This window comes from Grammomys surdaster, unplaced genomic scaffold, assembly GCF_004785775.1.
Source record: "Grammomys surdaster isolate TR1022 unplaced genomic scaffold, NIH_TR_1.0 126219, whole genome shotgun sequence".
NCBI classification, from domain to species: domain Eukaryota; kingdom Metazoa; phylum Chordata; class Mammalia; order Rodentia; family Muridae; genus Grammomys; species Grammomys surdaster.
Window position 1 is genome coordinate 2220645 of NW_021621022.1, and position 23448 is coordinate 2244092.

A 23448-nucleotide genomic window follows, 5' to 3' on the forward strand; every position below is an offset into this window, starting at 1 on the left:
CTGGGGATCGAACCCAGGGCCTTGGGCTTGGTAGGCAAGAGTTCTACTCCTGGGCTACAGTCTCAGCCCAGCTCTAGTTTTGATTGCCTTCCTTGGTCTGAGAATTTCTACGCCATTATAGTCCGAGCTTCAGACTATAAGGCCAGGAGGCTCCACTGGGACGCCAGCCATTTCCAAGTGCCCGATCCCGCGGGGCCTTTCCGATGAATGCATGTCACGAAGATGTTATGTCTTCCCGGTGCAGGGTATCTGCAGCGGTCCCTGGAGAGCATCTCTGTGCGAGATGGAGAGAGCAGACAAACCACCGGTTTCTTTCGGGTTTACCACAGCGATGCTGTGCGGTGCTGCGCGGGCCTAGGCTAGGCAGCTTGCGGAGTCCCGGGACGAAGCGGGAGGGGCCGGCGGGGGCGGGGGCGCGGCCAGGGGTCACGTGACGAATCAGCCCCAGCGGCGGGCGGAGCTGCGCGGGTATTTAGGGGTGCACCGGTGAGGCCGGGAGCGGCTCGGTTCGGCTCGGTGGCTGCAGGCCCTGGCTGTCGCGCTGCGCTCGGTGAGTTTGTCCGGGGCGCAGTGGCTCCGCTGCGGAAGTCCCTTTGGCTGGGGTCAGGGGAGCGGGCTGAACGGCGGCGGTGGAGACAGGCCCCGGGCTTGCCCAGGGCGCAGGCGCGGTTCCTCCGCGGCCCTAGATGCTGCGCGCCGTGGCGGATCGCGGTCCTCTGGAAGAGGAGACCTAGGCTCCGGCACACTAGTCCGGCAGAGCTCCCGGCCTTCACGCTTTAGGGCCGAGCCTGGTGACCCCGCGGTGGTCGGCTTCTTTCCAGTGGCCTTGGCGCACTTCAAGGGCAGAGGTGGGGACTTCGGGGAGCTCCGAGGGAGGAGCTTAAAGGGAAGGGTTCGGCCCTGGCCCTCCCAGCTTGCAGACTGCGAGTCTCAGGGGTGCTCAGGGCGAGTATTGACCTGCATCTAGTGCAGCTTTGTGGCTTATTTTAAAGAATCTGCCCCGGGAACTTTTCCACAAACAAACCCACGCAGTGCCTGGCACCCTAAAAGACCTGTTCTATTGAGAACAGGAACCTGGTAGTGGGAGGCTGGGGTGGAAACTGCACGAAGAGTTAAACCGAGAAACAGGAAGAGAAGCAGAGCTAAAGGATAGGGGCTGCCAGTACCTTTCCCTGGAGGGGGGCATAGCCAAGATGATGGGACTGTGGTGGAGGAGAGGTACTTGCAGGACAGCCTCCTTCATTCAGGGCCCTGCTGGCCGGGAGAGATAGCATGGACTCCCAGAGTGTTGATCATGTGGACCAAGATAGGTGAATTGGACTTGCTCCCCTAGGGGCCTGGAGTAAAAGGACTAAAGCCCACCCTCACCTTGTCTCCACCTGACCAGATCCCCTCACCTGTGTGGGGAGGGAGATAAATTGTGGGTTTCAAAGGGAAGCTGAACGCCTTCCAGTGTGTTGGGAAGACTGATCTCCAGGTGCCTCCTCTGAGAGGGACGGCGGAGGTATAGTCTTCAGTCTCCAGATTCAGACGGGTAGCATGGGCAGAATGTTGGTGAAGGTGCTCTCATCTTTCCGCGAAGCCCTTCAGGGGAGAATTGCTTCCCATTGGCTTTGGCCATGGTGACCTAAAAATCCAGAGCTCCCAGAGGCATACCAGAGCCAGGCAATCCCAGCACTTGGAAGGCTGAGGCAGAAGAATCACTGTGCATTGGAAACCAGCCTGGGCTACATAATGAATTCCACATAGTGGGACTACAGAGTGAAACTGTTTCACCTCCTAACCCCTCCTTCCTTCCAAAAAAAGGCACGCTTGAAAGAAGGCTTCCTGGAGGAAAATGACCTTTGCCCCTTTAAATCCACGTGACCCAGGCTTACTGCTAGGGAGGTGGGGTGGGCCCATGCCTGTGCTTCACCAGCCCAGGTGCCAGCAGAGGTTTCCAGCACTTGCCTTGATGTTGGCTTGTTTTCAGACTAGTCAAGCAACGGAGGGCTGGAGCGCTTGGCTCCAGGTTGAAACTGTCCCCTGGAGGTGCTGATTCAGCAGTCTAGGCTGTGGCCCTTATGGGTATGGGTAGAAACCTTTAGATAGCTGAGTCTCGGGTTGGCCACTGACTTGATGTACCGATGTAGGGAAAATGTTAGCTATGTGTGAGGTGGAACTATGCAATAGGACTTTTGAAAGTCAAAAGGGAAACCATGGACTTCAGTATGATGGATGTGAAGGGAGGTGTTGGGGCTAAGGTCTGTCTTGTCTCTGCTTAGTTAACAGTCCATATCCCTGCTCTGGTCATCTCGGGTACTCTGCTGGAGCTGCCTAAGGAAGGGCGGAGGATCAGTCTGGAGTCCTTTTGTTGCTGTAGTTTATTTTCTGCCCTACATTGAACATAGTGGAAGTTCTAGGGGTGGAGCTCTTGCTGCATGCTGAAACTCTTGTCAGTCTGTCGGGCTGAGACCCAACCCAGAGCCTTGTGCATCCTAATCATGCAGTCTGCCACCGGACTCTATCATACCCACCCAGCTTTAACCGGTCACCTCCCTTCACTGTCCCTCAGTTTTTTGAGGTAGGTGTTACCCTATAGTCCAGGCTAGGGTTACAGACAAGAACTAATGCTCCTGGTTTAGGCTTTTTTTTTAATTTATTTATTTATTTTTATTAGAACAGGACTTATACTCACTGTGTAGTCCTCACTAGACTGGAACTGGCTGGCTATGTAGACCCGAAAGGCCTGGGCATGACAAGGTACACAAACTCAGAGATAAACCTGCCTCTGCCTCCCCAGTGCTGGGATTAAAACCTTGGACCATCTAGCAATCCTTTCATTTTTAGCTTCGAGTCTAAACATCCCTTTCTGCAGACCTGAGACCTCCCAGGCTCAGGTTTGGGATAGAAGTAGGTGGCTCCTCCCTGGTGGGACTTGTTTGGTTGAGGTCAGTTTGGCTCCTGGACTTGCTTTGTCTATCACAGAGACTTTGGCAGCAGTTTCTTTCCTACTTCTGCACTTGAAATACAATGTATCAATCTGTAAGTATTGTTTTATGTAACTTAGTTATACTATGTCTTGTTCACTCAGTTTGTGAGATTTGTTGATATTGATACCTGCTGATTTAACAGTTATTTTAATTTGTTGGGGACAGGTGGCAGTGTGGCAGGGGTCTCATGTATCCCAGCTAACTCACCACATGGGGTGGATGGCTTTGAACTCTTGATCTTCTTCCTGCCTACCTCCCAAGCGCTGAGATTGCAGGTGTGCACCCTATCGTGCCCAGAGAATTTGGTTTATTAGTCTTCTTCTTCATTTATTTGAGACAGGGCTATATAAACCAGGCTGGTCTTGAGCTCATAGAGATCCACCTGTGTCTGCCTCCTGAGTGCTGAGATTAAAGGCTTGTGCCACCACACCTAGCTAGTTTATTGGTCTTGAATATGTTGACTTAAGAGACAGTTAAAATTGCCTACTTTCATTTCTGTCCCTCCTCCTTTTTCACGCTTGCTTATAGTGACACAGAAAATTCTTTTGGGCAAAGCAGAAGTATGGTGAATTACTGGACATATGACCCCCACACCTACTGTCCTGCTAGCTAGTGACGGTGCCCCTCCCCTCTGTGGCCCTGCTACCTTCTTGCAATTTAGGAGCTCCTGTTTCTGTATCCTAACATTAGCGCTTACCAGACCCTACTTGTCAGTGTGATGGGTTTCAGATGGTAGTGGTGCCTTCATGCTGTGAGTAGAAATTCAAGTTGAATTCCTTGTCAGAGGAAAGCCTTGCTTGGTGAAGCCCTCCCTGGTTTTGTAGTTGGTCACTAGTAGCACTTGTGCTTAAGTTCAATTGTTTGGGATTTTTTGTTTGTTTATTTTTATTTCTATTTTTCTTTTTTTTTTAAGACAGGGTTTTTCCATTTATCTGGCTGTCCTGGAACTCGCTCTGTGGACCAGGCTGACCTTGAACTCACAGAGATTTACCTGCTTTTGCCTCTTGAGTGCTAGGATTGAAAGTGTGTGCCACCACCCAATTTTATTTTATTTCATTTCATTTCATTTTACTTTTAATGTTAGGGTTTAGCTTAGCAGGGCAGTGAACTACTTTAATTTTATCACTCTGTGAGTTTCAAGGCCAGCTTGGTCTATCTAATAAATTCTAAGTTAGCTAGGGCCACATCGTGACCCTGTCTCAAAAAAAAAACAAAAACAAAACAAGTTTGAGTTTAGGTTTGGGATTTAGTTTTTGAGTCAGGATCTCATATAGCCCAGGTTGGGTGCAAACTTGATATGTGGCCAAGGATGATCTTGCACTGGAGATTTCTGCCTGTGCATTTTAAGTGCTGAGCTTAACGCATGTATACTTCACATATCTACAACTGTCTGGGTTCTTTAGGCCATAAACCTGGGTATCTGAACTTAAGTGCGCCTGGATGTAGTTTCTAATTATTTTTGTGTATATATGTGTTAGTTTTGTGTGTAGCAGGGGACATTGGGCGTCATCCACAGTCACTCTGCTTTGTGAGGCAGGGTCATTTATACCCAGAGCTTATACATTTGGTTACTCTGTCAAGCCAGCTTGCCCCAGGAATCTCTTTCTCTGACTCCCAAATCCTGAGATTACAAATGCAGGCCACCAGGTTCTCACAGCATTTCCCTAGGTATTAGGGAGTCAGACCCAGGTCCTCATGACTGCACAGCAATGCCCTCCCCACTGAACCATCTGCTCCAACCCCTAGTTTCTAATTTTTAAAATTCAGGAGGTTTGTAACATTGGGAGACTCTATGAGAAAATGAAGTCACCTGCAAGTCTGTGACATGGTTACAGTCACTTAGGTAACTGTAGTGGAATTTGACCTAGAGATCCCTACTCGGGCATGACCATTCAAACCCTGCCCATGGTCTTGTCTCATGCCTCAGTTCCCCTCACCTGTGAAATAGAAGCCTTCTACAAGACTGGAGGGCTCTTTCCAGAACTGGTGTTTTACAAAAGCTGAATGCTGGGAAGGACCTATGGTCTGTGATCTCAACTGTTAACCTGTTTTAATTGGGTCAGTAACTCTATAGTCTGGCCACGATACTGCTCTTCTCCAGCCCGCAGGGTGGAAGAGAATAAGGCTGATAAATGCCAAGTTAGTATCCACAGAGCACACAGAACTCTCAGATACTCTGCTCTCAGATCAGAGGTGGCTGCCCTCTGACCCTCTGACCCACTGAGCTGGCTCAGGCAGGTGATGCTTACCCACAGGGGGTCACATGTCCTTCCAACTTGCATAAGGTGCTGACCAGCTTGTACCTGTCAAGGGTATATCAAGGCATATTAGAATTCAAGTAGCCTGACACTCATTCTCAGCATACTGATTCCTTCTGGATTTGGGGCTGTACTGTGTTTCGATATCAAATAGTAGAATAGACATCCACATATAAGGCTTTATTACAAATAATATGATGGTCATAATTTTTTTTTATACCAAATAGGACATGTGGTAGGGAAAGGATATATTTTGAGACAGTCTTATATTTCAGGCTGGCCTCGAATTCACAGTGTAGCCAAGGATGACATTGAACTCTTTATCCTGCCTCTTAATGAGGTGTTATAGGCATATAGCACTTCCTATGTCTGGTTTAATGTGATGCTGGGAACTGAACCCAGGATGCTAGGCAAACATGTCAGCTGTCGTATATCCTTGGTCTCAAACTGGGATACTTTTTAAGACAAAGATAATTACTCAAGGATGATAAGTATTGACTGCTGTGCACATAGAGAACTATGTAGTCAGTTAGCAGAGACTAGAGGTTGTACCTGGTCGCTCTGCCTGCTGGTGGTTGCTCCAAGCCTGGTACAGGGAGGCACTTTCCCGAAGAGTAGCCTTGAGAGGGCCCCCAGAAAGGAGAGAAGGTACCCTGCTTACAGACAGAATGTTTCTGTTGTTGTCTGCCTGGTCCTCAGGCTGACCAGCCTGGAGCTTAATTTAGCCTGCAGTCGAATTAGGGAGCAAGCAGAGAAGCATAAAACACTAATCTTATTTTACATCTCAAGGTCTTTAAAAGCCTTGTACTGTGTATATTTTAGGAGCAGACTTGGGGAATATACTAACTACCTCCTGCATCTTGGAAGCATCTCTGCAAATCTTAGTCAAATTGTCTTGTTTTCTACAAACAATTACATGTTTTCCCTCTTAAATGAGAGCCTGTCCTAGTTAGAGTTACTATTGCTATGGTGAAACGCCATGACCAAAAGCAAGTTAGGGAGGAAAGAGTTTGACTTCTGCATTGTAGTTCATCATTGAAAGAAGTCAGGAAAGGAACTCAAACAGGGCAGGATTCTGGAGGAAGGAGCGGATGCAGAGGCGATGGGGGTGGGGGAGTGCTGCTTACTGGCTTGCTCAGCCCTCTTTCTTATAGAACCCAGGACTACCAGCCCAAGGGTGGCCCCACGCACAAGGGGCTCGGTCCTCCCCGATCAATCACTAGTTAAGAAAATGCCATATAGGCCTGCCCACAGTCTGATCTTATGGAGGCATTTTCTCAATTGAGCAGGTAAGTGTTCTGCCATTGAATTGTGTCTCTAGCCTCCTCCTCCGATGTGCCTGGGTAAATAGATGGTAGCTGTGGGCAGCCCAGGCTGTTTGTTCTTTAGGATCACCATAAACCTAAAGAACACAGTTTTTTACTAGGAACAAAGATGTGAAATCCGGAAACCCACATCAGAGCTGATTCAGCCTTAGCAAAAGGGGGAGTCTCTGGCCTCCTTCAGGTCTGTCTGCCCACCATTGAGATTAGGGTGTCTGCTTCCACTATAGCTACGCCAGCGTTGGGAGTAACTGGGCAAACCAGTCAAAAGGAAATACAGTTCCCACTGTCCTGTCCTGTGGGTGGACTGAAGTGGTTAATACTTGAGGAACAGGTGTGCTTAATGACAGGCAAAGCCTACACAAGTTTGCTTTTTATGGAGAGAAGCTCATAAAGTGCAACATCAAGGCCCCGGCAAGTCTCCCCATCCTCTCCCCACCTCCCTAGTGTAGAGTCCTCTGCACATCTGTGATGGACGGCCACAGTTACGGCTGCACAGTTAGAGCTGGTGGGTGAGAGGTCAGTCCCATGAACCACAATCAGGGAGAGATGGATGAAGACTGCTTTGGGTGTGTGCACTTATCCTGTGCCAGGATGTGGCAGGTGGCCTGTGGGACTTTCGGTCTACATATTCTGTCTCCTTGCAGCCTTTAGAATGTAGACTTAGACTCTAGTCTGCCTGAGAGTGTGACTACTCAAGAAAGCTTTTTTTGGTCAGGCTTGTCCCCCAGTGTTTAGTGTGCCGTTACATTATGCTTCCTTCACCCCGGGGTCAGCTTCTCCTTGGATGTTTATGCCATTTTCTTCTAGAGTCCCAGGAGTACGTCTGTCTGAGGAAGGGCATCCAGCTAGTTTGGGAAATGGTTTTGCTGTTGATGGGACCAGCAGTCCACTCACTGGCCATTCTGTTCATGTGACAGTGACAGAAATAGCAGGGCATTGAGACACTGATTGCTACAAAGGTTTGAAAAGGAAAGAGGGTAGTAGAACCCAGGACCAGCTGACTTGAGCTAGAAATAAATTGTGCCCACAACTTCCCTCTACTTCTATACCTGGAAGAGGAGGAAGGTTAGCTCTTCCAGCCCCCCTCTTTTGTGAAATAAAGACTTTCTGTTAACTAAAGTGAAAATCACAGAATGGGGAAATACAAGGAAGTGCTTGCTAAACTAGGGGAAGCGAAAGCCCATGGCTATTTAAGGCAAAGTCATGGAACCCGTGACAGGTTGGCAGGTTTATGGACACTTAGCTTGTCATTGTCACTATTGGCTGTGTCACCAAAGCGCTTGTGTGTGTGATGTCTGAAAAGACTGGCATCTTCAGGGAATCAGTTACTGGTGCCCTAGGTAGGGACAGCAGGCGTCATACAGTCTCAGGACTCAAGCCTTTTGACAGGGCTTGTGGATTTTACTGAGAGTGGAAGCTTGTTTTAACTCTGAGTCCTGCCAAGTGGAGGCTTTGAGAGTGGGTTTGGATCAAACTGGAATTAGCCATCACAAGCTGAAAGACGTGAGTTTAGGGGGAGAGGGGCTGAGCCTTCTCTAGCTAGCAGCTCTTTCTTTCTGTGTCCACGGATGCAGGGTTTCCCTACCTTCCTCTGCTTCTCACATAACCTAGAAATGGGGTGCACATTGACTTCAGAAGTGCAGGGTCTGAGCCTCTGAGAAGGGCAGTGCCCACAGATGACAGTGGAGAACCAAGATCTGGATGTTGGTGTCCAGTCTACAGTAAAGCCTAGCCTCCTCGTGCAGACACAGTGGCTGGTGGCCAAGTGAATCCCATCTTGATTCCACCCCTCATCCCAGCCTCTTAAGGAGCAGTGGATAATTCTGTGTATTTGGGGGTGAAGTCTTTTCCTCTGGGGTTCATCTTGGTATGAGTAGGGTTAGACATTGGGTGGAGACTGCTGAGCTCCTGAAGCCCTAATTCGTAGGTTTGCAGCTGGATAGATCCCTGATGATGGGTGGGCGAATAAAGTCCAGGGGCCAGGGGTAGGCTGCAGAACCAATGGAGACCCAGCTTCCCAGAAAGTGTCCTGCAGCGGCAGTGGCCAGGATATCTAGACTCCAGAACCTTGGAACCCTTGTGGCCATGACAATGGGAGTACATGTGTTCTTTGCCATGGCAGAAACCAAAAGACATCGTGTTTAAAATTTAAAATTTGTTTAACTTGTTTAAAATTTCAAGTTACCATGGAAATGGATCTTTCTACTTGTCTTATATTTAACAGCGCAACAAATGCCAAGTTCCTGTGGGGCATCTCAGGACATGCTTATCCTCTAACATACAGTATGTTGTAAACCCAAGCGTGTCAGCCCTTCAACATAGGAGATCCTCAGATTTGCCAGCCCCTTCCTTTAGACTCCCACCCTAGGGAGTGGATGGATACTCTAGGGTTTCTGCATCAGTGTCTTGGAGGAATCAGTTTCTGGACTTAGGAAATGACTTAGCTGAAAAAGAGTTTGTATAAGGATCTGAGTTTGATTCCCAGAACCCATGTAAAAAAGCCAGGCATGTTGGTGTACACTTCGTAATTAGTTCCAGCACTGGGGCAGCAGAGGCAGGCTCACTGGGTAGACAGCCCTGCCTATTTGGTAAGGTCCAGGCCTTGTTTGGAAATAAGCTGGGCAGCAGCACCTGTGGTTGTCCTGGTCCCCAGAGGTACACACATGTATTGTACTTGTATATACTTGTACACACACACACACACACACACACACACACAAGATCCAAGTACAAGGCAGAGAGTGCTGCTGAAAAGAAGAAAGGAGACACAATTACCTAACAGTGTGATTGGAGGCCGTGTGATGGCTGACACACGGTCATGTGAGACAGCTGTCTGTGAGTCACTGGAAACGCAACCATAAGTGTGCTGGAGAGAAAGCTCGTAAGGAGGAACCCTTATTGGTGGCACGAGATGGTGGGTCGGGAGATAGTGGGTAATGCATTCAAGGGCCGTTTTCAAAGGTCTTAGTCTTCAAGGCTGTGGTTCTTCATCAAAGAGTGGATTCCTTGGTAGGTGTGCTGGGGTGCACTTGCAGTCACATCCTTCAAAAGGCAGAAACCTGAAGGTCACTGTAAGTTCAAGGTTGGCTTGGTCTGTGTAGCAAGTTCCAGGCCAGTTGGGGTGAGTCTATGTGTGATAGTCCATTTTCCACTGTCACTGTATCCATTTCCCCATTGTGATCGTCCTGTGTTTCTGATGTGAGAGTGTGTAGTGCTAGGGTTGGAACTCGGAGTCTCAGGTATGCTAAGCCCACAATTTCAGCTGCATCTCAGCCCCAAGTCCTCTGAGCTCCAAGTCTTGTTTTATAGAGGATACAAAGCCTTTAAAGGGAGCTCTGTTTTTTGTTTCTTCTTCTTCTTCTTCTTCTTCTTCTTCTTCTTCTTCTTCTTCTTCCTTCTTCCTTCTTCCTTCTTCCTTCTTCCTTCTTCCTTCTTCCTTCTTCCTCCTCCTCCTCCTCCTCCTCCTCCTCCTCCTCCTCCTTCTTCTTCTTCTTCTTCTCGTATATCTCGGTCATTGTAAGAGTCAGTTTTCTCCTTCGTTAATCATGGGATCAAACTCATTTAGCTTGGCTGCAAGCCCCTTTACCTGCAGAGCCATCTCCTTGCCATAAGACTTAATTTTACTGTGATGCCTAAAGGGTTATGTTTTATGCCAGTTTTAGGCTTTCTAGGGAGTTTTGTGTGCAGCTGTTTTACTTGTTTCATTCTGTGTATCACAGTGTAGCCAAGGATAGTCTTGAAGCCTTGCTCCCCAGGGGTCATCCTCCTGAGACCTAGGATTACAAGCTTGCCTCACTTGCATGTTTCTGAGGGCTGTCTGCCTTCTGTGTAGCACGTTTGTTTTTGAGGAGCCAGGTGTACAGAGTTAGCCCCTCCCTGTTTTCCCAGGACAGGCAGCCAGCTGTGTAAGCACATCTGCAGGAGTGTGTCACTTCCTCTTCCCTAGCCCACACACACTCTTCTCACACCCAAGATGAGTTTTGAGTGGGCTGACTCTTTTTTTAAAATAGAACTTTTCTGAGCCAGTGTCACTAGGCATTTTATAATATATTGTAAGGATGTCCCAGAAGGCCTCCATTGGATCTTTTCCATAATATTCTTTCTGTCCATACACATTATTCTTATAGAGTCAGACTCCATCCTGTGTACCTACCACACACACCAGCCTATTGTTCTGACTCATTGAGGACACAACTCTGCTGCTTGATCTTAATTGAGAATTTTTAGTTTTCCTTCAGTACATTTCATGTCTATGATCCAGCACTCAGGAAGCAGGCAGGAGGAGTAAGTCTGTGTTCCAGTGTCCTTTCGACCTTTGACCTTGATGTAGAGCACTCACTCCTGTAAGCCCTAGAGTCAGGGCAGGGTCCCAGCCTACCCACACCTACTGTTGCTCCCACCAGGTTCAAACCACATGTCAGCATCCAGGAAAGGCCTGGCCTTTCTTTATTATCTACTTGCCCAAGAGGGTGACTCACGAGTTGAGCTGGAAATGACTGGTCTCCTGAGTCAGTTCTCAAGGTCTAAGGGCCAAGGTATTGTAGTAGTTTTCCTTCTCAGGAGCTGGAAGCAAAGCACTTGAGTGACAGGAAATATCAGAGGGGCTTCTGGGAGCGTGGTGTCCCTGGCACAGTCAGTGTGGCTCCTTAGTTACCAGCAGCTGACACTAGCCTACCTGGGGAGATAGCTTAAGCCTAAAGTGACAGGAAAGAGCCAGCTCCTAGAACTTGTCCTCAAACCTGCACACATACATACAGACGGAATGAGTTTAAGGTGTCATTTTACATGTCTTTAAGTGAGGCTTGTAAACCCTGCGCTTTTTTTTTTTTTTAGTTTCCTTACCCATTGACTCTCCTTAGGACTCACAGACTGATGGTTTTGGAGTTGTGTTTTTATTTTTTAATTTTAATGAATTATTTTTTTAACTTACTCAGTTTACATCCCGCTTACTGCTCCCTCCCGGTCACCCCCCCCATCTTGTTTTTTTTTTTTTTTTTTTAAGATTATTTTTTTTACGATTTATTTATTTTATTTATGAGTACACTGTAGCTGTCTTCAGACACACCAGAAGAGGGCATCGAATCTCATTGCGGATGGTTGTGAGCCACCATGTGGTTGCTGGGATTTGAACTCAGGACCTCTGGAAGAGCAGTCAGTGCTCTTAACCGATGAGCCATCTCTCCAGCCCCCTTGTTTTGTTTTTTTGAGGTAGGCTGTAGCTACATAGCTCAGGCTGAACTCTATTCTAATACCTTAGACTTCCCAGTACAGGGTTCACATTACATCCAGCTTAAAGCTAACTCTAGAACACCAGAGAGACCCTCTTAAACTTAGTTCATCAGGTACATACAGTTTAAAAATAACCAGGAGGGGACATATATATTGTTGTGTGATATCAGCTCCCATCAAACTGGGCTTCACGGTGAGGCCGTGAAGACAGCAGGAGGCCGGAGTGTGGACGGACATTGTTTTGATGACACCTATATCCTTTCCAGGTGAGTGCAGATCCAGTTTCCAGGATGTGGTGGTCCTTGATCCTTCTCTCTTGCCTGCTGGCACTGACCAGTGCCCATGACAAGCCTTCCTTCCACCCACTGTCGGATGACCTGATTAACTATATCAACAAACAGAATACAACATGGCAGGTAGGCTGTGCTGTTGTTTCCTGTCTGTCTGTGTCTGTCTGTCTTTGTGGATCCCTGCTTTGGGTCACCTTGTGCACACTGCCTCTGAGGTGACTGGCTGTAGGGCATTCTTTTCTGGAAGCTGAAGCTCATGGAAGACACCACCTTCCTCTCTGATCTCCATGTTGTCTGCATGGAAGTACAGATACATGTGAACCTGGTACATGGAGGTGTATGGAGGGATAAGTGGGCTTCGGAACGAGGTGGACTCTGGGAAAGCTCCTATGGAAGATGAAGAGGTTCCTAACTACTTTTGCCGTCATTTCCTCCGGGTCTGTGACAGGTCTCCTGCTAACAACTGAAAGATTGGAGAAGACACTATGGTCTGAGAACTGTGCTCTGACCCTGAATCACTCTGCCTGTCCCCTAGCTCCCTGAATTGGACAGGACCCCTGATCTACCCATCCCATCATGGGAAACCCCTTGGTGGGTAGGTGACTGTCCTGGTGTGACTCTCTTTCAGGCTGGACGCAACTTCTACAATGTTGACGTAAGCTATCTGAAGAAGCTGTGTGGTACTGTCCTGGGTGGACCCAAGCTGCCAGGAAGGTGAGTGACACAGCCTAGAGTGGGCACTGCCCCCACATACAGGCTTGTGAACAGTGGTGCTTGTGTTGGGGTGTAGGGAGAGGTAGGAGGGAATCTCTCTGGATTCCCTAGGTGTGTTCTTCAGAGACTCCTGCATCCTATGTGAGGTCCCAGACTTGGCAGCTGAGGTCTGGCTACACTCAGCTCTGAATAATTCAAGGAGAATCCATAGAAATTACCATTAATATTTTATTTTTTCTGGGAAACTGCAATAGACATTTTTATGCAGAAGTTGTTCTTAGCAAGGATTAAGGATGACCATCGGAGGATGGTGATGATGTTGTCTAACTCAAGTCAGACAAGGCAAGGCACAGTTTAGTATGTTAGAAACTCCAAGTGAGAAAGGTGGGAGAAGACTGCTTTAGACTCAGGGCAGAACACATATGGGAGCAAAGGCCCATACTGCAGGGCTTTTCTTGGCTCTCCCTTCTGGTAACAGCCACAGAGATACACTGTGCCCTGAGTGGGTCCCTTTGGCCTTGAACTCAGGATCTTCCTGCCAGACACGTTCATCTACATCCAGCCCCCATAGCAGTCCCGGCCATCAGACTGAGGACTGATCACACATGCTTCACATATCACACATGCTTGATGAGTGCTCAGCTGTTGTTACATCTGTAGATCTAATGAAAGAGTTTTTCTGTAGACAGCTGTAACACCTAGGGTAGGCACATCTACCCTAGTGCATTGCTAAATGTCTCTTCAAGGGAAATAAAATAAATCCCAGGGCTGGACAGAAAAGGATGCCTCCCAGATGCTTTCCCTTGCATACCCACTATACTAAACAAGCCTGAAGAATTATTGTTATTTACAGTAGCTTGAATGAGATGTGATGAGATATGCTTGTAATTCTGACATTCACTAAGGAGTTGGTCAAGGTAGGAAGGGTGAAGAATTCCAGGCTAGCCTGGGCTACATAGCCAGATCCTATCTTAAAAAAAAGAAAGGAAAGAAAAGTGGGGGGTGGGGGGAGAAACCCCTTGAAATATCAGGACAGATATCTGTGATGGGGGCAGAAAACTCATACCTATATCCCATGGGCCAGATGGCTAAATACCTGTTAAGTGAGCGTAGAGCAGGTATACATGGTGCTGAGTCACACAGAATAGTGGACCGTGGTAAAGGCTGCCTCCTGCCTGGGAGAGACAGCCCAGACTGGGGACAGCCACTCTCTACGGAGTCTTTCAGGCGTGGGGAGTGAATTGTAGTTGCAATAGTCCTTCTTTTGTCCAGGGTTGGGTTCGGTGACGACATAAACCTACCTGAAACCTTTGATGCACGAGAACAGTGGTCCCAATGCCCGACCATCAAACAGATTAGAGACCAGGGGTCCTGCGGCTCTTGTTGGGTAAGACCCTGCTGGTGGGGAGGGCTTCTGGAAGAAGACTGGTTGGGGTGTGATTGGTATACGGGGGAGGGACCAGCCATGACAAGGCAAGAGAGGAAATGTTTGCAGTCAGTTTCTTCCCTGTGTCTGACAGCAAGCTGATTTCTGAGTTAGGGCAAAGCACACATGACAGAAAATGGAACTTCACTAAGCACATAGTTTAGTGCATTAAATGTGTTCCCAGTATTGGGGTGCCATCTGTGGCCCATCCATAGTCTCACAAAATGAAACAGTTCAGTTATTCTGACTCTTGGTGGCTCTCCTGCACCCATGCTGGCTCCCGCCTTGGAATTTGCTCCTTGTGAGACAAGTCCTCAGGCAGAAGGCCTGGATTAGTCTCTTTAACACTAAGTGTGAGCCTAAGGGACTCTCCCGACTCAGAAGGTCAAAGGCCCTCCCTGCTTCAGGCAAAACAAGTTTCTTACCAAACAAGACTTAATATTACCACAGGCATTTGGGGCAGCGGAAGCTATTTCTGACCGAATCTGCATTCACACCAATGGCCGAGTGAACGTGGAGGTGTCTGCTGAGGACCTGCTGACCTGCTGTGGTTTCCAGTGCGGGGAAGGGTAAGTGTTGGTCACCTGTTCCTTGAGACCCTAACCCCTTCCTCCTTGTGCTGAGTAACTCAGGGTCCCTGGGGAGGAGAAAGCTGTTCTCATGGCTGAGACAGAGGGAGACATGAGGATCTGCAGGCAGACTCTGTTGTAGCTGCTGCCGCTGAGCTTCTCGGAGCCAAACTTGCCTCAACTCTGTGGGGATAGAGTCCTGCCAGAAAGAACATTGTCTCCAAACGTTGTGCTTGTTTTCTGTTCCATGTCTGGCTTTTGTCCTCATTTGTCCCTCATCATCCCTCACCCCCAACCACACTGGGAATGTTCAGGGAACCATATGTTCAGGGAAACATACTGCTCTGCTCTACAAGGATGATGGACTCCAGATGGTGGGTGGGCTTTCTGTTCCAGAAACTCAGTTCATAACTCAGGTGCTCACCGGTGTTGTTTGGCCCTTATTCTCTAACAGTGGTTCAGGTTAGACATTCCTGCGAGTTCCACAGTGTGTGTGTCTAGACCTCACATCAGTAGTCTAGGAACAGCAGGAAGAGAGAGACAGGGTAATGCCTGTGTCTCACCAGGCCACGACTCATGCGTCCCTAGTCTGCCTAATGCTTTGGAGCTGCAAGGGACACCACACCTTGTTTTGCAAGGGGTTCTCCTAAGTGCAGCCCCCAACTTAAGAGCATGCCTTAAATAAACCAGGGGCACATTCACTGTGGCTGTAATTTTTAGAGTCCAACAGGTGGCAGTGAAGGCAACATGAATCTTCCTTCATGATTTAAGGTACAGAAGAGTCATTAGATCTTAGCAACCTCAGTTTTTATTTTTATTTTTCTCATTAAGTTCAGAACTTGTGCTTCATGTGAAAACATGAAGAAGGCATTTACAGTTTCCATTTGACTTGTCTGAGCTGTCAGTATCACTGACCTTACAATTGACCATCAGGGATTACTTGAACCCATCTCCACGTCACAGCTGTGGATTCCATAACCAAGATGGCCCTCAATTGACTAGAGAGAGTCATGTATACAGTATACAGCATGGATACCTTAGACAGAGATGCTTTATGTTCCATACTGAATGGACCAAGGGAGTGCAAGATTTCATCATGCTGCTCAGGAAAGCATGAAATTTAAAGCTGAGTTAATTTTCCACTTAACATGTTTGGACCTTAGTTGATGGTATACATAACTAAAACCTTGGAAATCAAACTAGCCCAGGCCTGGTGATGGCATGCTTTTAGTTTCAGCACTTGGGAGGCAGAACAGGAGGATCTCAGTTTGGTCTATATAACAAGTTCTAGGACAGGTAGGTCTACAAGGAGAGACCCTGCCTTGGGAAAAAAAAAGAGAAGAAGAAGAATGAAAACAGTAAGGGGTGGGGAGGCTACTCTACTCCAGGGAATTGTGCAGTTGAGAACAACTGTTCCAGAAAGAGGAGAGTGCTGAAGCTCTGTTTGATATGGACATGAAAAAGAGAGTCCTTGTGGACAGAGATGGAGCTTGTTTGAGTCCCTAGTGGGGTGCCAGTGGAGTGAAGATGACTTGGGATGCTGGACTATGGGAGGATTCTTGTGAGGACAGAGTATTCGCAGGGGGACCTTGGCATTTGTACCATGTAGTGGTGCATGGGAACAGCTGGGGCTATCTTGTCATTGACAAAAGCTCTTTTTTCAGCTGTAATGGTGGCTATCCCTCTGGAGCATGGAACTTCTGGACGAAAAAAGGCCTGGTTTCTGGTGGAGTCTACAATTCTCATGTAGGTGAGTGTTTGCCCACAATTCCTGTCTCTCAGGTGCATTTTACAAGCAAGTGTTAGTGGCTTCCTTTTCTATGGTAAGGGGAAGGTTAAGGGTAGAGGGCCTGCTGATGGATAGTTAGCCAGACCATCCTCAATACAGGAGCTGTCCACAGGATGTAGACATGGTCTGGCCTGGGGGTCCCCCTCGCAGTGGGGGTTGCAGGTTAATACCATCTTGTCCTCTCCATCTGTCAGGCTGCTTACCATACACCATCCCTCCCTGTGAGCACCATGTCAATGGCAGCCGTCCCCCGTGCACTGGAGAAGGAGATACTCCCAAGTGCAACAAGAACTGTGAAGCTGGCTACTCCTCATCCTACAAAGATGATAAGCACTTTGGTAAGCTGGGGCCTGCTGAAAGAGGAAGAAGCCAAAGTCATTGAGTGTTAAGAGTCCAGATACGGGTGGTGGTGGTACACACCTTTAATCCTAACACTTGGGAGGCATAGGCAGGTAGCTTTTTGAGTTCAAGGCCAGACTGGTCTATAGAGAGTTCCAAGACAGCCAGAGCTACCCAGGAAAAAACCCAGGAGCAGCAAGAAGAGAAGCGGGCCGGGCGGTGGTGGCGCATGCCTTTAATCCCAGCATTTGGGAGGCAGAGGCAGGTGGATTTCTGAATTCAAGGCCAGCCTGGTCTACAGAGTGAGTTCTAGGACAGCCAGGGCTACACAGAGAAACCCTGTCTCAAAACTCCAAAAAAATAAAAAATAAAAAAAATAAGAAGGGAAGCTGAAGTAATTCGCACCTGTCTCACTGAACAGAGATGCACACTGCATGCTTTGTCTAGTCCAAACTCTGTCTTATCTCAGCCCATTTGAGCTCCAAGGGACCCAGCAGGTGGTTGTTTTGCAAGGGGTTTGAACCTGGTTTTTAATCTTGGGATCCTCTTAGTCTCTTCTAGGACTGTCTAGCTGTGCTTAACTTCTTCCTAGGGAAGCCTTCCTTGACCTCTTCTGGAGGCCTAGAAGGGCTGGAAGCACTTTCTCCTCACCCTGACCAGCTTTGTTCCTTCTGCAGGGTACTCTTCCTACAGTGTGTCTGACAGCGAGAAGGAGATCATGGCGGAAATCTACAAAAACGGCCCAGTGGAGGGTGCCTTCACTGTGTTTGCTGACTTCCTGACTTACAAATCAGGTACCAGTTGACTCCAACAGCAGCCAGGGTTGGAAGGAAGTCAGAGCTCAGGGGCTCAGAGTCTACATAAGCCAGCAGGTCTCACAGAGAGAAAGGCAGGGGCTTTGGGAGGGGACTGGAGACAGTCTCCCTCCTGCTCTCTTCTCTGGGCAGATGGTCAGCCTGTGGTGGTGGTGGTCTGATGGTCACAGCCTCCTACTTCTGTGCTCACTGGCTCTCACTGGTCTCCACAGAGCCTCTCTAGGGTCCCTCTTCAACCTTGCCAGCCCAGCCCAGCTCAGCTCTCCACTCTGCTGTTGCTTCTGCCTTCTACAGCAATCACTCCTGTCTTTGTCTCTCATCCACATTTGACAGTGGTCCTTTCTCTTTCTCTTTGCAAAGGCCTAGATCACCTCAGCTATCCATGTAGCTGGGATGACAACACAGAATCAGAGTTCTCTAGAGCAGTGGTTCTCAGTCAGTTTGTAACAATGAAAATACATCCTGTGTATCAGATATTTACATTACTATTCATAACAGCAAAATTACAGTTATAAAGTAGAAACAAAAATAATTTTATGGTTGGGGCCATCACGATATAAAGACCTGTAAGGATTGCAGCACTAGGAAGGCTGAAAGCCACTGCTGTAGAGGAACAACTTAAATAACGTGTCTGTCTGTTTTTATTTTTATCTGGAGGGGATTAATTATAGTGGCTTACAGGCTGTGGTCTAATCTAGGTACTCCAACAATGACTGTCTACTAACAGAAGGTCCAAAAGTCCAGTAGTTCAGTCCATGAGGATAGATGTTGCAGCTGGTCTTCAGCATATGCTGGAGTCTCAAGAAGAAGGCTCTAATGCCAGTGAAGGAATGACTTACTAGCAAGAGCAAGCTGGCAAAGAGAGAGTTTCTTTCTTCCATATCCTTTATAAAAGCTGCCAGCAGGCAATCCAAATTAAAGATGGATCTTTCCCACCTCAGAGATCCAGATTAGAAGTGGGTCTTCCCACTTCAAATTATTTAATTAAGAAAACAGTTCCTCACATGTGTGCTCAGTTATTTGCGTTTTAGTTAATTCCAGGTGTAGTCAAGCTGACAACCAAGAACAGCCATCACAGCACCTGTACCCTAAGATGCATTTCAGTTTGAAAAGTGAATCACCCTGAAGTGGAAGGTTGACCAGATCTCTGAACACCTGAGTAGTGCCGCTTAGGTCAGCAGACAGTAGCATACACCCATCTCTCCCTTACCTCTCCAGCGAACCCCAGAGCAGGAACTTGAAAACTCCCGAAAGCTATCTAAAGCTTCACAGATGAACCCTGACATGAAATTTCAGGGTGTGAAACAAGTAATTGGCCTTTGGGTTTTAAGTTTGCTTCATAACTTAAGAGTTTACAGAACCTTTATTTTAAAGCCAACCAAACAATACTTTTGTAGGGTCCTGCTTTTTAAAATTTGCATTCTTGAATGCGCTGGGCTTCTAAAAATATTTTTGAAGTGCTGCTCATGGTAGTGTACACCATTAATTTTAGTACTCAGAAGGCAGAGGCAAGCAGATCTCTGAGATTTCCTTGATCTACACAGTGAGTTCCAGGCCAGCTAGGAATATTTAGTAAGACCCTGTCTTTTTTTTTAAAAAAGTATACACATACACATTTAAGTCAGATATAGCGGCACCCATATGTAATTCCAGCATTCGGGAAGCAGAGGCAGAATTGTGAGGTTTAAGGCCAACTTGGGCTTTTTAAACCTTTTCTCAAACACCCACACACACCCCTCCATACATACATACACATACATATATATATGGCCACATAATATAAAAGAATACTCCTTTTCATAGATAACTGTTCTTCTGCTGTGAAGAGACACTCCTTTTCTTGTTCACTGTTCTGATGCTCTGAAGAGACACCATAACCAAGGCAACTCTTTTTTTTTTTTCTTTTTTGGTTTTTCGAGACAGGGTTTCTCTGTGTAGCCCTGGCTTTCCTGGAACTCACTCTGTAGACCAGGCTGGCCTCAAACTCAGAAATCCAACTGCCTCTGCCTCCCAAGTGCTGGGATTAAAGGCGTGCGCCACCACCGCCTGGCCCAAGGCAACTCTTAGACAGCATTTAATGCAGGCTTGCTTACAGCTTCAGAGGGTTAGTCCATTATCATCATGGCAGGGAGTGTGACTCCCCAGACCTGCTGGAGCAGTAGCTGAGAACTACATCTCAGTGCACAGGTGTATGCGCAAACGGGGGGCAAGGGGTACCACAGAGACAGACAGAGGACACCCCTCGCCCCCCCACCCCTCAGTGACACACTAAGCAACTTTCCCTAATCTTTCTGACACTTCTAATTCTTCCAAATGGTGCCATTCCCTGGTAACAAATCATTTAAACTTGAGCCTGTGGCTATTCTTATTCAAATCACACATCAAAGCTCTCTGATAAAGACTGGTTTTGTTGGTGCTGGAGACCCAACCCAGGGCCTTGACAGGCTAGCAAGTGCTCATCTTAGCCCCTCCTCCAGCCTTCTAGAGGTTTCCGTGTAGAAGACTGGTTGGTTCCTGTCAGCCTATTACTTCTGACTGGGTGGGTGGTTGTCTTAGGAATCTGTGGGCTGGTCAGTGACCTGTGTTCAGTCATAACTGCCTTTTTCTTCTTCAGGAGTATACAAGCATGAAGCCGGTGAAATGATGGGTGGCCACGCCATCCGCATCCTGGGCTGGGGAGTAGAGAATGGAGTTCCCTACTGGCTGGTAGCCAACTCCTGGAACGTTGATTGGGGTGATAATGGTGAGTGTCCGTCCCCCTCCTCACACTACATAAGCAGCTAAGGGCCATAGCATCATAGCCCCTTTGCTCTACTGTGCCCAAGGTGTAGACTTGACCACCTAAGTATATAGATCCTTTGTTCTAGAACCATCTCAGCCCCAGAGCTCCACATGGCTTTGTATACGGTTCCCATTGCACGAGCAGCATATGAAGGGAACTGAGGGGATGGTCTCAGATGATGCTGGGCATCAGGTAGCTCACCCCGAGGTCTGGATGAATCTGAGTATACCAACAAGGGTCAGGCTTAAGGCCACTGGACATAATGGCTGTAATCTCTGCTCCTGTAACCCTAGCACTTAGGATGGAGTGTATTATGTGGCCAGCCTCGGTTATAGAGTGGGGCATCATATGAAAATAAGTGTTAGACCAAATTCAGAGCATACTTTAAAAGCACCTTACTTTTTCTCCATCCCAGGCTTCTTTAAAATCCTCAGAGGAGAGAACCACTGTGGAATTGAATCAGAAATTGTGGCTGGAATCCCACGCACTGAGCAGTACTGGGGAAGATTTTAACCTGCTGTGACTTGATTGTCCAGTCCTTAGGGGCTTTTCCCACAATTTAGTAACCCTGGCAGAGAGTGAGGCAGACAGGAGAGTCTTTGTTTCTTTGAATTCACCTGACATGCATGAAGCTTTCGGCAAGGTTTGGGACTGGACTAGAGCTGCTTGCCATCAGAGCTACCCTCCAAGCACTCTCTCCTTACCTGGCTTCCTTCTAGCCTATCCCATGACAGTTACCACAGCCTGCATCCTAGCCTCTCCCTAGACTAGTGCTGTTTGTAGTGCCTGCTGTACACCAACTTCGTGGTGAGAGGACAGATGCCACCCGTCAGCTGCACCTTGAAGCTACTCACTTCTAGGGCTATGGCAGGCATTGTCGGCCCAACGCAGTTCTCTGGAGAACACTACCTTTTCCCAAGGCATCTGCATCCATCTTCATTGGTAATGCGGCCAGCTCTCCTTGGTCCTGTCCTCAGCCAATGCTTTCTCAATAGGATTTTATGCTTTGTGTACCTCAACTGAGTATAAAGAGCTGTACTGGTATTAAAGATCATCTCCAATTGTATGGCCTAAAACAAGCTACATGGTCACGGTTTGCTGAGTGACCGACAGACACCACAATGAAATTAGTCTGGGAAAAACCTACTTTTTGTTGTTGTCACCACTTAACTCTGTCAGTTTAACAAGGAATGACTGTGCCAATAAACCATTTCTCCCTCTGCTTGACTTCGGCTCTCAGCCTTCTGAAGGCAGGGTGAGCGGTTCTGTGCTGCATTTTCAAGGCTTTTGTAGAGTCTCTCTCCCTGGTTTCCTGTCACTCTCAGAAACCACACCTAGAACTGCTCACGCCTTGGAGCACTTATTCCTGCTTAGAGATAAGTGAGCTTCTCTCACTTCACCTTTAATTAACCAAGGCAGGCACTCATATGTATTCACATAAGACCAGGGCTGCCATCTTCCTAGAGAGGTCTACATTTCCCTGGAGTGAGCCAAAGCTTGTCCACTATGTTTTAAGCTTTCTGGGTCACTGGATTTCATGGACTTTTTGTAGTTCAGAGGGAGTGGGGGGGGGGGCCCTCACTAATCAGCATTGGCTTCGTCGTTCTGCAGTTGGCTTCGTTTTTCTGTGGATGTTACTTTTCCTGCTAAATAAGGGGCTGGTTCTCTGGAATCTGAGGAAGCTTGCCTTCCTGTGTTGGCAATCAGAACTTTATCAAAGAAGCTCTGAATGCCTGGCGAGTGTAGAAATGTAACTCAGAGGTTGAGGCAACCTGACTTGGGTACTGGGGCTTCAGTACTGGAGGACAGTTCTGCCTGTCCTCCATTCCATCAACAGTCCCTCCTACATTCCTTTCTTGCCTCACCACATGCCCACCTGCAACTCCCTACCCTCCTATAGCCAGTGAAGATGGGCTAAATTAAGAGAGGACCTTGGGTATCCCCTCCCTCACTGAAGGAGCCTGAGAAACCAGTCTTGTTCTCACATACTTGGGGGTGGCTTTAGATGTCTTCCATAACCAGACTATCCTTGTGGCTCATTTTTGGGCTTGTCAGGAGCCGTCTTCCTTGGGTACAAGATGACAAATGGGTACTCAGGAGGCAGAGGCAAACAAATCTCTGGGAGTTTGAGGCCAACCTGGTCTACAATGAGACCCTGAAGCTACTAGGAGCATTTCCTTTTCAGCCCGCCCACAGGGCCTTTTGATTCCGTTTACCCATCCCTCCCTTTCTACACATTAGACTAGAACACGCACTGTTGTAAGAGTGTGGTCCTCAAACCTGAGAGGGTCAGTGCAAGGCCTTTGAATTGTCATTTGTAGGCTGACTAGGTCATTTTAGATTAATTATAATTTGGGCAGTGGCCTTCAAACAGGTCCTAGGTATTTATTAGGTAACATGCCAGACCAACTTAGTCGGAAGTCTTGTTCTAGACGGATTATAATACACTGAACCACAGCCTTTGGGATCTCACTTCCTGCTACCAAAATATTTGGATACAAACTATCTGAAATTCAAGTGGAACTTGGTGTCCTGTTTTATTCGCCAAGGAAAAGAAGTTAATTTCAGAGGGTTAGCCCCCATCCCCTTTTTAGAGTTATCCATGCAGTTTATGAGTGCTCTCTTTGTGCACGTCAGAAGGAATCAGATCTCATTATAGATGGTTGTGAACCACTGTGGGATTGAACTTTGGACCTCTGGAAGAGCACTGGGGTGCTGAGGCCATCTCTACAGCCCCCAGGTTTTGTTAGAGCCAGTGTCTGGTGTAGCCCAGGCCCACCTCTGTTACTGAGGACCTTGAACAACTCCTGCCTCCACCTACCACATGCTGGGATTACTAAGCTGTAGCTTCCAAAAAGGATGAACATTAAGACCTTTGTGCTTCCATGAGAACAGAAGTTAAAGAACCATGTAACATTACTTTGACTAGTTTCAACATGG

General features: G+C 47.7%; 1 protein-coding gene across 2 annotated transcripts; it reads left to right on the forward strand.

The window, feature by feature from the left end:
- The first annotated feature begins 450 nt into the window (after positions 1-450).
- Positions 451-21735, forward strand: Ctsb (cathepsin B). Of its 2 annotated transcripts, XM_028758750.1 has the most exons (10): positions 451-550; positions 12051-12200; positions 12703-12788; positions 14061-14175; positions 14665-14783; positions 16448-16533; positions 16767-16910; positions 17589-17705; positions 20341-20469; positions 20924-21735. In XM_028758750.1, exons 2-10 carry the CDS (start codon positions 12075-12077, stop codon positions 21019-21021), a joined length of 1020 nt encoding a protein of 339 aa, XP_028614583.1. In that variant the 5' UTR covers positions 451-550; positions 12051-12074; the 3' UTR covers positions 21022-21735. The 2 variants fall into 2 exon arrangements, with proteins under 2 accessions (XP_028614583.1, XP_028614584.1); XM_028758751.1 differs by lacking the exons at positions 451-550; positions 12051-12200; positions 12703-12788; positions 14665-14783 and having other exon boundaries at positions 14102-14175.
- The last annotated feature ends 1713 nt before the right edge of the window (positions 21736-23448 follow it).

Coding starts and splice junctions, on each gene's coding strand:
- Ctsb (XM_028758750.1), top strand. CDS start 12,075: ATGTGGTGGTCCTTGATCCTTCTCTCTTGCCTGCTGGCACTGACCAGT. Junction 12,789..14,060: donor GGACCCAAGCTGCCAGGAAG/GTGAGTGACACA, acceptor TCTTTTGTCCAG/GGTTGGGTTCGGTGACGACA. Junction 20,470..20,923: donor CGTTGATTGGGGTGATAATG/GTGAGTGTCCGT, acceptor TCTCCATCCCAG/GCTTCTTTAAAATCCTCAGA.